General features: G+C 42.6%; 1 protein-coding gene across 14 annotated transcripts in view; it reads right to left on the minus strand.

The window, feature by feature from the left end:
* The window catches only part of LOC131462852 (receptor-type tyrosine-protein phosphatase F), a 159,946-nt gene that overhangs the window by 64,946 nt on the left and 79,219 nt on the right, over positions 1 to 15,781 (minus strand). For 7 of the 14 annotated variants that reach the window (XM_058634394.1, XM_058634487.1, XM_058634448.1 and 4 more), the window contains exons 5-7: positions 5,004 to 5,192; positions 3,574 to 3,591; positions 1,118 to 1,228 (exon numbers count right to left, since the gene is read on the minus strand). In XM_058634394.1, coding sequence (XP_058490377.1) covers positions 1,118 to 1,228; positions 3,574 to 3,591; positions 5,004 to 5,192 — 318 coding nt within the window. The remainder of the gene's footprint in view (positions 1 to 1,117; positions 1,229 to 3,573; positions 3,592 to 5,003; positions 5,193 to 15,781) is intronic. The other 7 variants (XM_058634478.1, XM_058634458.1, XM_058634441.1 and 4 more) reach the window with 1 other exon arrangement.

The raw sequence follows: 15,781 nt of genomic DNA on the forward strand, positions 1-15,781 counted from the left end.
CCACACTAACAACTGGATCAGCTATTGTGTTCTATGTTCATCAGAGGTGGTGTTTTTCACAGGGCCTGACCTAAACTGTTCTCTCCCCTATACAAGCTCTTTATAGAATGGGCAGAATGCCTTTGTGCCGCATTAGTCTGCTCACAGACAGCAAAACAACAAGAAATCAGGAAACTTCAGGCCTCGCCGGGCTGTGTTGGGGTGGGAGTGAGGGCGTAATTGAGCCTTTCGATACAGTTCAAATAAAAAAAAAAAAAGAGAAGCACGGCTCGTCTCGGCTTTCAGTGCCAGCAGACGAATCGCTTTCAATGCAGCTGTTTTCACAGCGGCAGCACCTGGTCCAGTCTGCAGCCAAACAGGACGCTGAGGTTAGGCATGGCAAGGGTAATGGTGGTGAAAGTCAGACAAACAAAGAGAGACAGTGAGCGGTTGTAAAGTCTCTGCTGCAGACACAACCTGACCACTGCAGTTTTTACATCTGCACGAAAAACATCTTTATTTGACAATTAGAACAATCTGAGGTCCCTGTTTAACATTAACATCTCATTTTGTTTAGTCTTAAGATTTTCTTTAAATAGCTTTTATTCATTTGATCTGTATTGTATTACATCACTCTTTTCTAATTATTGTTTAAACCCGATTTAACTCCTTTATTTAATTACTTTACTTCTACTTCTATTAAACTTTTGATTTATTACAATTCACTTTATTCGTTTATTGTAAATTTTTTGAATGGAATTTCTTATAATTCCATCTCTGTGTTGTTTTAAATGTTTGCCTGTGTATTCAAATTAGGCCCTTGTTACTATAAATAAAACAGCCTTGCCTTACATAGTGTATATAAGCAGAGTTATGCTGAGCATCACTCACTAAAGCAACAACAACAATGACATCTGTGTTTCACCCTGGCAGGTAGAACAGAGCTAACACCAGAGTGAGGAAGCTGTCAATCATCTCGTGAAGCGCTTTAATCACACACAGAAAGCTGGTGAAGTCTGGAGAAGGTGCAGAGAGTCACAGGGTCACTGGTGGGTGAACAGCGTTAACCATTAAACAGTTGACACACAACAGAAAGGTTCGATTAATTGAAGAGCGTGAGAGTGACGTGGGACTTTACCTCGTACGTAGAGATTGGCGGGAGCGGAGTAGCGAGTCCCGGCACTGTTGGAGGCAACACATTCGTATTTCCCCTGGTCAGACTCCTCGCTGTTCTCAATTTGCAGAGCTCCTGTGTAGAGGATTAAGAAATTTAGCCGTCTTGACAGTTGTGGGATATGAAATGTAACTATGCATGAAACCACAGCAGATATCTGCCTGTAGTCAATTAGTATAACCCGGTTCATGTGTAAGTACGCGTCTCACACATGGACAGAGTTTTATTACAACATTGAGCTGATATGGCGAGTTAAAGGAAATTGCTAAGAAAAAAGTCTTTGCCTCGTGTTAAGGGGAAATGAGACGGCGACTGAGGGTCATTTAATCAACGGCATGAAATGTCCCAACAATCACAGAGTGATTCTGTTGATGGAATTCATTGACAAACTTAAGTGTTTATTTATTGGAGGCTTATCTTTGAGCCCAGCTAAGCTACGCTGCAGAAATACTGTCATATCTAAAGAAACCATCAAACTGCTGCAGCTTAACATCAACAACTGTGCAGCATGTGTTTTACACTGTTTTATCCAGGGACATTATTCAGTCCCTTGGGAGGAAGCTCCTCTGAAGTACTCCACTGAGCTTTGAACACAGAATAACTATTTTTAAACATTAGACTATTTGCAAATGAAGTTACAACTTAAGCCTGAACCGTCCGTCTCAGGCCTGAGATATTACTCTTTCTAAATCACCGCCACTGCAGGTTGGCTCTTCCCCAACCTCTGTGGTGTAAACATTAAGCTGTGAGAACATTACAGTGTTCTTTCATTACCAACTATGTGACCGTGTTTCACTGAAGCCCTCCAGGGACATGCTCCTCTGCCAGATGGCTCAGATTAGTATTCACAATCCCAAGTAGCTGTAGTCATTGGACAGAAGGCTAACATGTTGTTTCTAACAAACCATGAAAGCCCGGGGGACCTGTCTCTGTGTGGTCAGTTGGACACACCGTGTCCATCCCCTAATCACTGCTACTGGATTGCAAATGGCCGACAGATGAGGTCATTTATAACCTGACAAAATGAGAAGAGACCAACGGCAGCAAACTTACCTGCAGCCCGTGAATTTTGAACAAAACAAAAGTACGTTTAAAAAAAACAACAAAAAACAAAAAAGCAGTAAATATACGTAGGTGAGTGACAACAGTTATCATGTCTCCAAAACAGCATGGTGCCACCAACAGCCACCATGCTGTTTGAAAATGACAAAAATACTTGGCGTAAGATGATGTCAGGATACATTGTGTTCAAATCATGCAGTATGAGATGAATACAACAAACAGCTTCACCACCAACCATCGGGGACTCCATTCAAGACAAGACCAAAAAAAAGAGCAACAGAATTGGGCGGGGCAGTGACGTGTGATAATACCACCTCAGATCTCATGACAACAAATCCCTCCGAGGTGTTTGCTCTGCTTGCTGAGCTCATCGCTGTCTGATTCAACTGCACACTGAGGCTGGTGTCACAAATCTGTCAATCTACCCCATCTCCTGTGGGAGAAAACAGCGGGAACGTAGAAGGAGAACGCTCCGACACTTGCCTGAGCTGAAGAACTAAAGCTCTGCCCTCAATTACTTCCAACTACTCAAATGCTGGTGGATCTTCCACAAGGTCACTCCACTGTTGCAGAGTGGGAAGCTCATGGAGACTGCCAAAAGGCTGCCTTCACCCACGAAGAGTGAAACATTTAATTGAATATGGGCTGCGTTAGGAGCCACAGAATCACAGACTCTGACACAGAGTTACCTCACTGTTGTTGACTGGAAATCCTGCTGTAACTCAGGAGAAAAGCATATGATTTCCATAAAAAGGGAAACCTTCCACCTTAAAAAAAAAACTTGTCCAGGCATCCTGTTCCCGCACTGGGGGGCAATTCTGAAATGGCTGTATGCAAATGCAGCCATTTCAATTTACATTGAGGCTGCAGAGAGGAGGCAGGTACATCCTCCTGTGGCCGTGGTGGCCTTTACTTTAAAATGCAACTCCTTACCGCCAATTTAAAAAGCCAGAGAAGAGGCTGTGGCTGAAAGATGTTTTGTTTCCGCGTGTGTTTGCGTGTTTGCTCATAACCACGGTTCAATTCTAACCATGTAACAGGAGACTGAGAAAACCTCATTTACAAGGTAACGCCTTGGGTTTGTATTTGTGTTCTCCTGGCGTCAGGGTTGGTGATCATTTGTTTGTTAAGGAGCAGACAGCAGACAGACCATGATCAGACAGAACATGTTGGGAGGAGACGTACAGGGACGAGGAGGAGGAGGAGGAGGAGGAGGAGGAGGGTTGGCGCTAACAGAGTGAATGAACCTGGTAATGTGGCACTGTGTGTGGGGGGGGGGGAATGCAGGAGTCTGATGCAGATGTGAGGGAATGGTCTGGACGTGATTTTTCGCACCACAATTTAATCATCATCCTTACCTCTAATTGGTGTACCACCTAGGTGGGAGTCATTTCAATGCAGACAGGGTTGAGAGATTAGTTAGTAATCCACTTACAACAGTGGTAGAGAGAAAAAAACAACTGTTTTCTGACACACCACAGAAGCAAAGTGATCAGTGAAGAATGTGACAAAGTTCAGCGCGTTTAATCGATGCTATTCAGGGAGTTGGGTCCGTCCATGATGTCTGTAAACGACTGAAAACAACAATCCTCAGGGCAGACTTGTATTTAACGCTACATCTGCTGCACGGCGACATTATAATATTATGTATATACATAATTGACAATGACCCCCACACTTTGTACAGACTGCATTTATGCAGATAGCAGTTAGTGAAACGGGCAAGAACAATGGATGAACCTAGTATGTATATATATATGTGTATTAATTGGAGGTCAAAGAAGGTGGAATCTGTGCATACCTAATGATTTGGACTGTGTGAAGACAAACTAACATGTCTGAGTGTTTCTATGCACTTTTCCTCCTGCCATCACAAACCTCACCTAAACGTCAGGTCATACGCTGCAATGCAAACCCTGATAGTGGAAGCGGATGTCAAGAGAAGGGTGGTTGGTTTGAGGGCATTACATATCAGCACATTTTCAGACACTCACTATACGCGAGGAAGAAAACTTCTTAAAAGTTTCTGGCTGGAAGCGAGAGAAAAACCCTGAATGTGGGACATTTTTATCTGTGCAAGAAAGACACAACAGTTACTAGTTGTGTTGGATAAATCTGTGCCTAATGTGGGTTATGCTTGCAGTGGAGCTAAGAATGCATCATTGCAGGGCCATGGACAGTCCAGGTGAGCGTGCTCCAGTGACCTGTATTCAGCTTTTTCAAGAGTAGCTTTCATCCTCAATCTTTGGGGCCTCAGACCTGATGCAGTCTAAGTGAAGTAGATTTGGTAAATCATGACCAAGACCAAACCTGGTCAAAAGCTACTGATCTTTCAACAAGATCCAGGTCAGGTCTGTTTATGAAAAGGTGCACTGACACTGGGAGTAAAGAGCAGGTCGTTGATCCAATCCAAGCTCACGCATCATTGACTAGCCTCAGCTAGAGGCCTTAAAAAGGGATTAAGGATTAAGGATTATTTATTATGGTGAAAATTCTCTCTTGTTGCAAACTCATGTGTTTCTTTCAAACAATGCAGAAATGTGTGAGCAGCTACAGCTGATGTCAGAAATACAATCCTCTAGGAACGCAGACGTCTAACGAGGTGACGCTGAGGAAAACAATCAAGTCTGCTGTGATGAAAGTGAGCGTCATACGCGACAACAGAGGCCTTTTGTCTGTTCACATCACGTCGACCACAACGTACACAACGTCTGTTGGAATTTCGACTTTTCATTACAAGTATGTGTGTGTCGTGTAAAGTAACACCTGAAGGAAAATGACTCTGTACCTGAGCGAAGCTGCTTGATGCGCGGGTTGCTGCTGCTGATGTCAACAGGAAGCATGTCCTTGAACCAGAAGATCTCCGGGTCTGGGTTTCCACTGGCGGCGCACAGCATGGTCGCAGTTCTGGTCCTTTCCACCACCTTTAGCTGGGGACCCATGTCGATGCTGGGGAAGCCGTGTGGGATCTGGTTCTCTGTAAAATGTGCAATAGTACATATTATTAGTTATTATTATTATAATAACAGGGTTCTGACAGTATAGGCTTTCCTTCGAATACTTCAAAGCAGTAAAGCCAGCAAGTGCAGAGAAGAGGATGAGAGAGAGCAAATACATTTGAGGTGCTAAAGGCCAAACAGTAATAAGAGCGCTCACACACACACACACACACACAGATAGCACTGTGCAATGCTCTGGATTTTAAATGTGTGTCTCTGATTGATTATCATAGCAAGCTTATTACCCGGCATTGGGAGTCTTAAGTTTAGGTTTATAAACTCATGCATAAATGAGCTGCCTTAGGCCTTACGAGCTTAACAAACCTATTTGAATAATCCAAATTTTCACAATCAGCTATTTAGTAGTTACACCTGCCTCACTTTGTGTCATTAGAGAGACATTTTTCAACAAATCAACAAATACGAGCACAGCAGGGACACGAGCTCGGATGTGTTGCATTAAACACGGTCGTGTCGCAGTGATATGACACCTCATTAATAATAGTTTTTAAAATAAAAGGCATAAACTGTTTCTATTACACTTATAATTGTTTTTTGTTATCTGCACGTAAATTAGACATAAAATTACATTTGTCACTGACATGGCAAAACTGTGCCGCTTCATAAAAATCACCCCATAATAAATCTTGATTTAATGTCTGGACACAGTGGACTGGTATTCTTGGTGCGCTGATTAAAAGTGCTGCTGATAACTGCAGATATGCAAATATTCACAGGTTTATTATCAGCTGTAGATCCACGACGTTCTTAAAAATCTAAACGGACTGAAGAGTGTCGTCGACATATACAGTAGGTGAGCAAAAACAATAACAAAGGAAAACTGGAGCAAGGTATTGGAGGCTTCATCCAGAGCCCAGCTCTGTTGGATCATAAGTTATAACTACAAACAACTCCAAGAAATGCACCTACGGTTCCTCACAACTCTATCACTGATGCGGTGATCTACTGTACGCTACATCATAGACCTAATGTATGTTTTGAGGGTTTGAGTGTATGGCTGGAACACAGAAGAATACAAATATCTGTGATGTTCTTTGTTCTGCTCTCCAGCAGAGCACTTGTTCCTCCCTTCACCCTTGTGTTTGGCCTGCAGCCCGGATTGTCTCATATTCAAATGTGGTTGACAGATCTCTGCATGGCCTCTTATCTTTGTGGCGAGGCGTATACTTCCTGCCTCACGATACGGGATTCTTCTTTCAGACGTCCCAAACACAATCAGGATACCTCTACAAAAGAGCCGAGTGCAGCACAACCAAATAATACTGCACAATTTGTCAATGTTGTGAATAATGGTGAGAGCCGTGGCCCTGTGTTCCTCTGTGCTTTACTTCCACTCACATTTGCAGAGAAATGGGGTGGGGGAGAAAAAAGAGAGTGGAAGAAGTTTAATATGGAGAAATGGAAAAGACCTGGTCGATACACACCTACACAGAGATGAAGCTGCGGTAATTTAGAAAATGAGGTTTTATAAAGGAGTAAAATGTTCAAAATGTGGTAGCCAAAGATGAGCAAAATAATAGATTCATGTGTGATTATCCCCTTGGGCTGAAACGAGGGAAACCGCTGAATAATACCAGATCTAGAGGGAGCTGAACTCCACTCTCACCTAGTTATAATTCACATACAGAATACAGTGTGATCTCCTGACAGGTGCTGCCCATGTGGCCACCAACATGGACCCAGTTACCTCGTGCATGTGCTCACAGTGCTGGGAAGCATAACGTGTGCGAGTTCACATGGTTGTGTTCGGGGACTGTGTGCTGCGTTCAGGGACCGGTCTGCACGGCTAATTTAGAGGCTCGGTTATGTCAGCGCAGTGAATCAGCAACGCCGTACGATTCGAGTTATTACCCGGAGTTTGTCAAACAAAAATACGATGGAGACAGTTAGTTTTATATATATATAATAATCAGTACACAGCATCTACACAACAGTGCAAATTAGATGCATTAGTAATATAAAATAGGTGATTTATTAAATGTATTATAAATGTGTTTCAGGCTAAAATATAATATCTGGATATTATCCCAATATCTCCTCAAAGGAGAGTGACAATATACTGTAAAAACAGCTACAGCTGTTTATGATCTGTATTAAATGTTGAATTTCCTTTCATTTTAGTTAATACCTGGTTTATTTCTTTAAATGAAGGATATTTACCGGTGTTAGAAACAATGAAATCATCTATGAATACAGTCAAATTTTGCTATAACACAAATAATTGGCTTAAAATCAAAGAAGTGTTATTAAGTTTTTTATTTTTAATCTGCAAACGTCTCGTACAGTATTAAAATACAACATTTAAATGCTGAGATGAAGAGTTTCAATGTTCCTCTTCTTACTGTTAGATTAAATGTGGTGCATTCCAACAATTTCCTCCTTTCTCAGTCGAGCAGTAATTGGTCGCCTTGGAAATGTCAACAAATGAACTCCTGCTTCAGTTTGACAAATGCAAAGATTACCACGGGAGAAAGAGCGGTTATTAATCTCTATGAGGAATCTCTTTAGATATAATATCAATATATCACTCGACCCTATGACTCAATCAATATCTGATTCACAGCACACTGTACTGAGTCACAGAACAACAACAATAATACAGATGAATGGGTATAGGACTGTATATGTGATATATGATATGTGATGTCCTGTCAATCACACCAAGCCAGTTACCTTAAGCATTGTAAATGCTGTCCTGTCATATTCTTGAATATTAGATTTCTTCCATGACACAACTTCAGCACCTACAGCATCAACATGTACCTAACCGGCGTGAGCAGCGCCTCACTGTGGTGGAAAAGGTGTTTAACAAAAACTGACGTATCAGCAGAGGATATCTCCGAGTATGGAATATTTATGATTACGATTATTGGCAAATGTTACTGAGCTGTGAAAAATGCAAACCACTGGTGAAACCGGGTGAAAGACCCCACAGGAGTTATTACACGAGTCAGCGGCTCTGTCACATCAGGAAACAGGGAATAATTTAGAAGGCAAACAGCTGCTGCAGAGCAGCTTATACATTAATCTATGCCTTACTCCTGCTTCGACTGTGTGTAAACAAGTGCACAGTTTCTCCTCCTTACACATTATTGTGAAAGAAAAGACTGAGGTTTTAGAGGTGTCATGGATAGCTATAGACGACTCTTTCTCAAGCACTGGAACAATATGAAAAGCCTCAATCGCCTTCGTCAGCAGTTCAGCGTTCACTCATGAGTGACTGCACCTGCTGCCACGCCACTGCCCTGAGCTTCAAAATGTGTCCATGCAAAAACACACGGGAATTATTCAAGACGACAAGAGCAGAGACGACACTGACACTGACAGAGAAGAGGACTGAAGCTAAACCAGCTCTTAGTGTGGGTGCAGGAAGTCATTGCTCTACATGTTTACCAAACCTATACATTTATAGCCTGTAGAAACACAGATGAAGGACCACGTCCACTTGCTTTGGTCCCCATTAAAGCGTGTATGAATGTGTGTGCATGGCAGTGCATGAGGAGGACAGGGGGACATTCACTCACCTTAGTGGGGACCAAAGCAGGTGAAGGTCATGTGTTAGTGAGAAAAGACGTTTGATACGAGTGCTGATACGATTTATGTTTATTTTCTGCACACACACTGACGTTCAACTGCTTTGGTCCCCACTACAGTGGTGCTGCATTTTACATGATTTAAAAACTTGGTACACTTTTCTTAATGATTCAATACAAATTTGCCAAAGTGGTCATTAACAAAGTCAGACTTTTGTTAGAGACATTTCTTTCCTAGTATTTCTGAGTATGGCTTTACATGGTGTGTCAGTCTGGTCTGTATGTGTTGTGTGTATATTATACTGTACTGTATATAAGGTGTAGGAATAACACATTTGATTTGATTGGTATGAACATGTAAATAATGTATTTTTAAATGATTTATTCAACGTTTTATTGAAAGCTGAGGTAATTAATGTGTGTAATGTGAAGTTATGAGCTGGACTTTTGCCCCTTTGGGAGAACAGGGATACATTTACCTTGCTGGATGTGGCTTTGTTACAATTTCAAAAACAGGTAATGAAAGACAGTTAATTAACCTTGAACATTCCATCTTTTTAAATATTTAGCACTAATGTTAGTTATAATCATTTGGTTTGAAAAACATACATCGTTCATCGAACATAGCTTCTTAAAGTCGTCCTTGGCTTTTGGCAGAATGAAGAATAATTGAAATTCCTTTATGCGCATTAATCAAAGATCTTGTCGAGCTACTGTGCAAGAATCGAGAACTGTCTGTCTGTCTGTTCCTACTCCTCGAACTGAAGCTGGCCTTGTCTGCCAACTTGTCATCTCAGGAAGACAAAGATATGCCTTTGTTCAGTCCTTTAATTTCAAGAGAAAAGAAGATGGACTGGGATATTTGGAGAAAATCCAATGAAAAAGAGCAGGCGATGCAGGTTGATGTTTGTCAAGATAAAGGGCATGTTTAATAAAAAAAATAAAATAAAAAAAGGAGGCTCTGCCGTGCTGGAGAGTAATTCATCAAAAAAAGAAAAAAAGCTCAACTCGTCGGTGCAGGAAAATACGAATAAGGTCAAAATCCGACTATAATGTCGCGCAGACTAAGATGAAGGGTTCTGTCGAGTAAAACAACAACACAAACAACAACTAAATACCTCATCTACAATGTGAGGACATTATTGAGTTGTTTTGAATCTACCACAACAATCTACTGCACGTTCTACGCTTTTGTTCTAAATATCATGAGTGGTAAACATTTGCAGACGAGTGAAGCCAGAGGCAGAAATGCCTCAGAGGTGACACACACAGGTATGCATGAACTCGTTCCTCCATCATGTGCTAAGTAAATAGACCCATTGTTCTCTCAACAGCCGTTTATCACGCACACTCACACTCCAGCATGAGCAGCTGAGCACACGTTGTCAGAGGCGACGCAGTAGAAAAGAAAATATGAATTGTGCTGCTCGACTAGAATAACAGCGGGGGGTCTTCACCGCACACAGACGACGCGGGGAGACACTGGCGACGTCGCTTCTGAAGAGAGGACGCACGGCTAATATGGTAATTAGTCAAATTAAGAAAACACCATAGTCATCATCGGCTGTTGTGTCCAGGGGGTGTGGCTTCGCTGTAACAGCCACAGGCAGGTGAGGGAAGATTTAAACGGGAGAAGAGGGAGGAGGGAAAAAAAGTGAAAAGGAGGGAAGGGAGGAGAGGAGGAGGGCTGCATGCCAACCTCCTGCCAGCTCCAATTACCAGTGTGAGTGGAGCGTGGCAGCTAGGGCGATGGGTCTAATCAGAGCCCCGCTGAAAGAGACCCATCCTTGTCCTCCTGTCCCACAGGGAGGCTGCTGGAGCTCAATCCCACGCTAACATCAGCCAGCATCCCCCCCCCAACCCAAACATACTCATCTCAATCGGGGGAAAACACTTCAGACTCCCCGTCTCCTTCATAACAGGGGAGCCTGACACAGAGCCACGAGATAAAAAAACCAAAACGCTGCCTCATTTCCATCTCAGTGTTCTGAGGCTTGTGCTGACGTCTTCTAACCTCGAGAGCATTAAGTGCTGCGTGGTATGTTCAGCCATGAATGTTTGAAACGCCGTCTTCGGAGAGAACACACAATCATACATGTTATACATGTTCATACATATTCATACATATTCATGATGTTCATCTCGTTCAGCATCAAAAATTAAGGATGATACATGGAGCGCTCTCTTGATTTATTTAACCTGTACATCCGAGCTGATCTCATTCCAGGCGAGAAATAAAAAGCCTTATGATCTCCACGTGTGCCTGTTGCCAAGTGATGGATGACAACAATTAAAGGTGATGTCTCCTTTGATAGTGCAAACCAGAGGACCACAGTGGCAGCAGCAGCAGCACAGGCGCTCGCCTCATGAAATATTACAGCTCTAAAACCCACTCTTTAAAACATACATCAGTGCACCGTCTTCCTTTGAAAAAAAGAAAAACACTTAATGCAGCTCTAGAGAATAGGTAGGCCGTTTTGGCGTTTAAATTTGCCTGTGAGGGAGTTTCATTTGTCCGGGGCGCGAGCTACAAATATTACAAATATTACAAATAGTACAGTCTTGGTGTTTCCAACATTAAAGCCCTTCAATAATTCACCTCTCTGCTCATCCGACCTGTGAGGAAAACTAAATATAGAGCCGTTAAGTGTTGGCACTGAAAGGGGGACGAGCCGTCTGCAGAGACAAAGCACGTCACCACTGTGAATCGGGACATTTGCATCTCCCTGAGACACGGACGTGTTTGAGGAGCGTCAGCGGCAACAGAGCGTGGAAATCAGTTCAACGGCCAGAGCTCCGGGAATGTTGGACGGCTCACGGCGCGTAAAGTTCACTTGGAAAATGTTTAACCACAAAAGATTTATGAGAAAGTCAAAGGTCGTGGCCGTGTTGTCGTCTGTTGGACCGTGGTAATCCATTGATGAATCTGGCAACCGTAATGTTTGCTTTTACAGTAACTAAGTGTTGCTTATTAACATTTGATGTGATTCAGGATGTACATGTGTTTGATACGCGGGTTGCTTCTTTTTCAGGCAGCAGCTAATGGGCCTCGCACAGACGTTCTGCCGTGAAGGGCATATGAGCAGGACCCTTGTGCTCTTCGTGGCAGAATTCCCACTGCGAAGATCAAAGACCCAACGAGGTCATTGATGTAATTCTGTTGTAATGACATGAAAATGGAAGAAGAATCGGAGAGAATGAGGAAGAAAGACGCAAATCGCCATCATCAAAACAAACCTACACTCTGAACTCTCTCTGACACGACAGCTCATTATCAAACAGTTGAGTGCATTCACTGTAGTTAGGATTAGACAATCTTTAAAATGTGAAGCCGGTTTTCTCTGGCACGCAATCCCTCAGACCAGGTGTGGCGGCGGTTGCTATGGAGAAAGTCGTGCATCACACCAACAGTCCTCGGGACATATGAACAGCACGCACAGACACACCTGCGCGCAGCAGACCGTCACAGAAGCACAGTCAAAACAAAAACACGCTGAATGTGTCTGTTAATGCTGCAGCGTGCAGGTATTCTGCTGTTTATCTGAGTGTGTGTGTGTGTGTGTGTCTGTGTGTGTGTGTGTGTGTGAGTGTGTGTGTGTGTGTGTGTGTGTGTGGGGCAGTTAACGCTCGTGAACTTTGAAATAATACACATTTTTGTCTGGCTGAGCAGAACATTCAGCCTTACTTCCTTGCCGACGGACAGATAATCAATAACTGACATCTAATCCCCCCCCATTCCTTTCTTCCCCTCCCTCTCTTTTTACCAGCTCTCCCTCCACCTCCCTGTTTATCTCGACTCCCTCTCCCTCTCTCTCTCTCCCCTTTCTAATATCATCCTTCCGCTGTCGTGATTTACTGGTTCCTGTGCCTAATATTAATGCTGCTGTGCACCAATGGCCTCTGACCTATTACTGCAACCAAAGGGGGGGGGGTCCTCTGAACTCATGGTTCTGCTGACCACCCGCTGAGTCACCTTGTGGGACAAGCGCTGCTGCACCGAATCATATCCTCCATTAACTACGCCGTACGAGTGGCACAGCTGTAGGCTTTCATTTTCAGATTACAGCTCTACTTCCTGCCCGGTGGTCCTACTAACGGGGGTTTGATTGAAGACCCTTGAGATTATGGCATTACAGGGTCCACAGTTTGTGGTTTACAACTCATTTTAATGTAACATAAAAAAAAACCCTCGGGGCTCGGGGTAAATTTCTGTGGCTAATAAGACAAGTTCTTCCTCCGGGTGTCTGCGAGGAAAGAGCAAGGACAGGACCGAGCATCAGGAAGCGGTGATTAATGAAAGGGGTCTGAAAAGGAGGCGGGGCGGCTGTTTTCAAATAAATGAATGAATTGATCGTCTCCACGACTCAAACGAATCCTCAGTGGAGCTTTATTGTGACATGTTTGGTGTAATTACAACAGATAGCGACGGCTTTTATGAGTGCTGTGAAAGGCAATGGACGTAGTGGAATGTGGCAGGTTGTGTTAATGAAATCCTCACTGACTGGGCTTCTGTCTCTCAGTCTGAGATGATGAATAATACACAGAGTCCACTTTGATTATGTGTGGGTTTGAAGGAGTGACGGGTGTTTACAATCCTGTAACCTGCTCATACTTCAATACACGTTCACGTCAATATGTTATAAATACTAATAAAATAAGTGTTTCTTATTTTACAATGAATCTTAATGACTAACTGTTGGGTTTTATTATTATTTATTCATCAAAAATTGTCATTTACGTGATTTATATAAGTCGACGCGCAGGGAAAGGAATGTGTGGTGAGATGAAGCGTCCACTGAGTCAAGGTAGAACACTACTAGTGACCAGGAGAGCGTTTAAAGGAACTAAAGGTCCCTGACTGGGTTTCCAAATTAGCATGACGGTGCGTGAACCACCCACAGCCACGACGATTAGCTGATTAATCAATTTATCATCAATTATTACGATTGTTTGTTACTTTAATAATTAAATTAATACACTTTGTGATTCATCAGCTGCTCGAATGTGAACATTTCTTTTGTTTCTTTGCACGATATAGAAAGAAATCATGAAGAAAAATAAATAATTAAAAGAGTTACATCGCGTTTCTGCTTCTCTCCACCAGGCAACGACAATTATGTTTACCACGTATGAAATGAATCAAATGCTGCTGCAAACAAAACCACCAGGACGACACACTCCTGAACTAATGTGCCACTGATGCTTAACTAACAAAGTCAAATGCATTTCTACTAGTTATTGTTAATGTTTAACAGACTATTGTTTATTAACCAGTTCGACTGTCGGTTTAGGAAAATGTAAAATATTTACAACCGTACTCGACCACAGACTTGCTCAATCATCGTCCTCCTTCCTGCAGAACAGGTTCACATGTGGACGCAGATGTAATGCACACAAACTCAAGCATTACTCGTCTTAAACAGGAGGGAAAAGGCCGGACTATAAAGCCTGGTGGTGCGTCGAGCCTTTCCACGGCCCAGTGGGTAAACCAAGAGGGCCTGGTGTGCAAGTGTGTGAGGAAAAGGGGCTCAGGGTCAAAGGTGTCTCCTGTATCCTGCACACTTTAGAAAACCCTGACTGAAAATGTATGCAATTCAATACAGAGATTAGATTCATGTGCAGATCTTTAAAGTATGACTCCGATGGATGGAGAACGCTGCAGGGCACCTGTAACCAAGCATCTACTGACCATACACATAACACTGTGTGCAATAATAAACCAAGAAGACAATATCCAGCAAAAACAAAGGGTCACTTGGCTTGACACGTGTTCAAATATAACTGACTTGTCAGGGAAGAATATCGTCACAGACATGACTGGCTTTTAATCAATATTGAGAGAATGACATGTCATTCTGGTGCATCGTATATTGTTCTAGTGTTCCGACGCCACGTGGACGATATTAAATCAAATAAAAGACACAAAGTGATTGAAAATCTGCCCGAAAAAGAAAATCAATTAAGAAGAAAAGAATGAAGCAATCAAAAATGTATTCACAATTAAACTGTGGCTGACTTTAAGTAAATCAGCGGGAATCTCTTTGATTGAGCAGTGACAGTTTCTAGAACACCTGACTATATTTCCCCAGTGGTCACTTGTCTGGTTTAGAGAAGAACGTAAAACAAACTTCGTCTCACTTTGACTCGCGTGTGTGTGTCTAAATAAACAAAGAAAAGTAACACAAAGGATGACCTCAGCGAGGAAGCAGCGTGTCAGTCTGAATGTCACGCATGATGAAGCACGAGGAGGATGAGCACACTGGACGCTCTGGAAAACTCTTCTTGAGTGAAATCAGTAATTGAATAATGAAAGCCCTCGCAGCTGTCTGTGGCAGATGCTTAATAGCAGACGTCAATTTGCGGATATGCTTTTGTGTCGCTGACAAAGCGCAGATACGAACAGAGGAAGGACCACGTCCTGTCACATCTCCAACATCTCCTGAGACAACAAACCAGAGACAACATGCAGACGACGACGAGTTCAGTCCACAGAGGTCAGAACTGTGTGTTTTGAGCTGTGATGGGCTGCAGCTCCGCTCCAGATCAATGTACCACAGTATGAATGTGCACGTACAGTATTATCAGCAGCACCTACTGTATGCAATACTGTGCAATCCATCACAGAGGGTTTAAACAGCAAGTCTCCAGATAAACAATGAGCCATAAAACATAATGTTTGTCGGGTTTTTTTGTTTTTTGTTTGCATTTCTTTATATTTTCTCATACTTATCATTTGAATCATTTCAGTTAGAACCTTTTTGGCGTCTGTGTTTTATTTACACACAGTGTGGCAGTGACGACCAGTCAGTTCCTGTCAGTTACAGAGTGAGCTGATGTGGAGTGGGAGGAGAAGACAGGAGAAATAAGATGTTGGCTCACTCAGTGCTTCACACTCTTCTCTTACGAATATATAAAAGTAATACACAAACTATTAAAGGATCTCATCTAAGGCTCATAATTAGGATCAGTTGTTTGGGCCATAAAATGGCAGAAAGTGTTGAGAAATGTTAATC

Source organism: Solea solea, chromosome 1 (assembly GCF_958295425.1).
Source record: "Solea solea chromosome 1, fSolSol10.1, whole genome shotgun sequence".
Lineage (NCBI taxonomy): Eukaryota > Metazoa > Chordata > Actinopteri > Pleuronectiformes > Soleidae > Solea > Solea solea.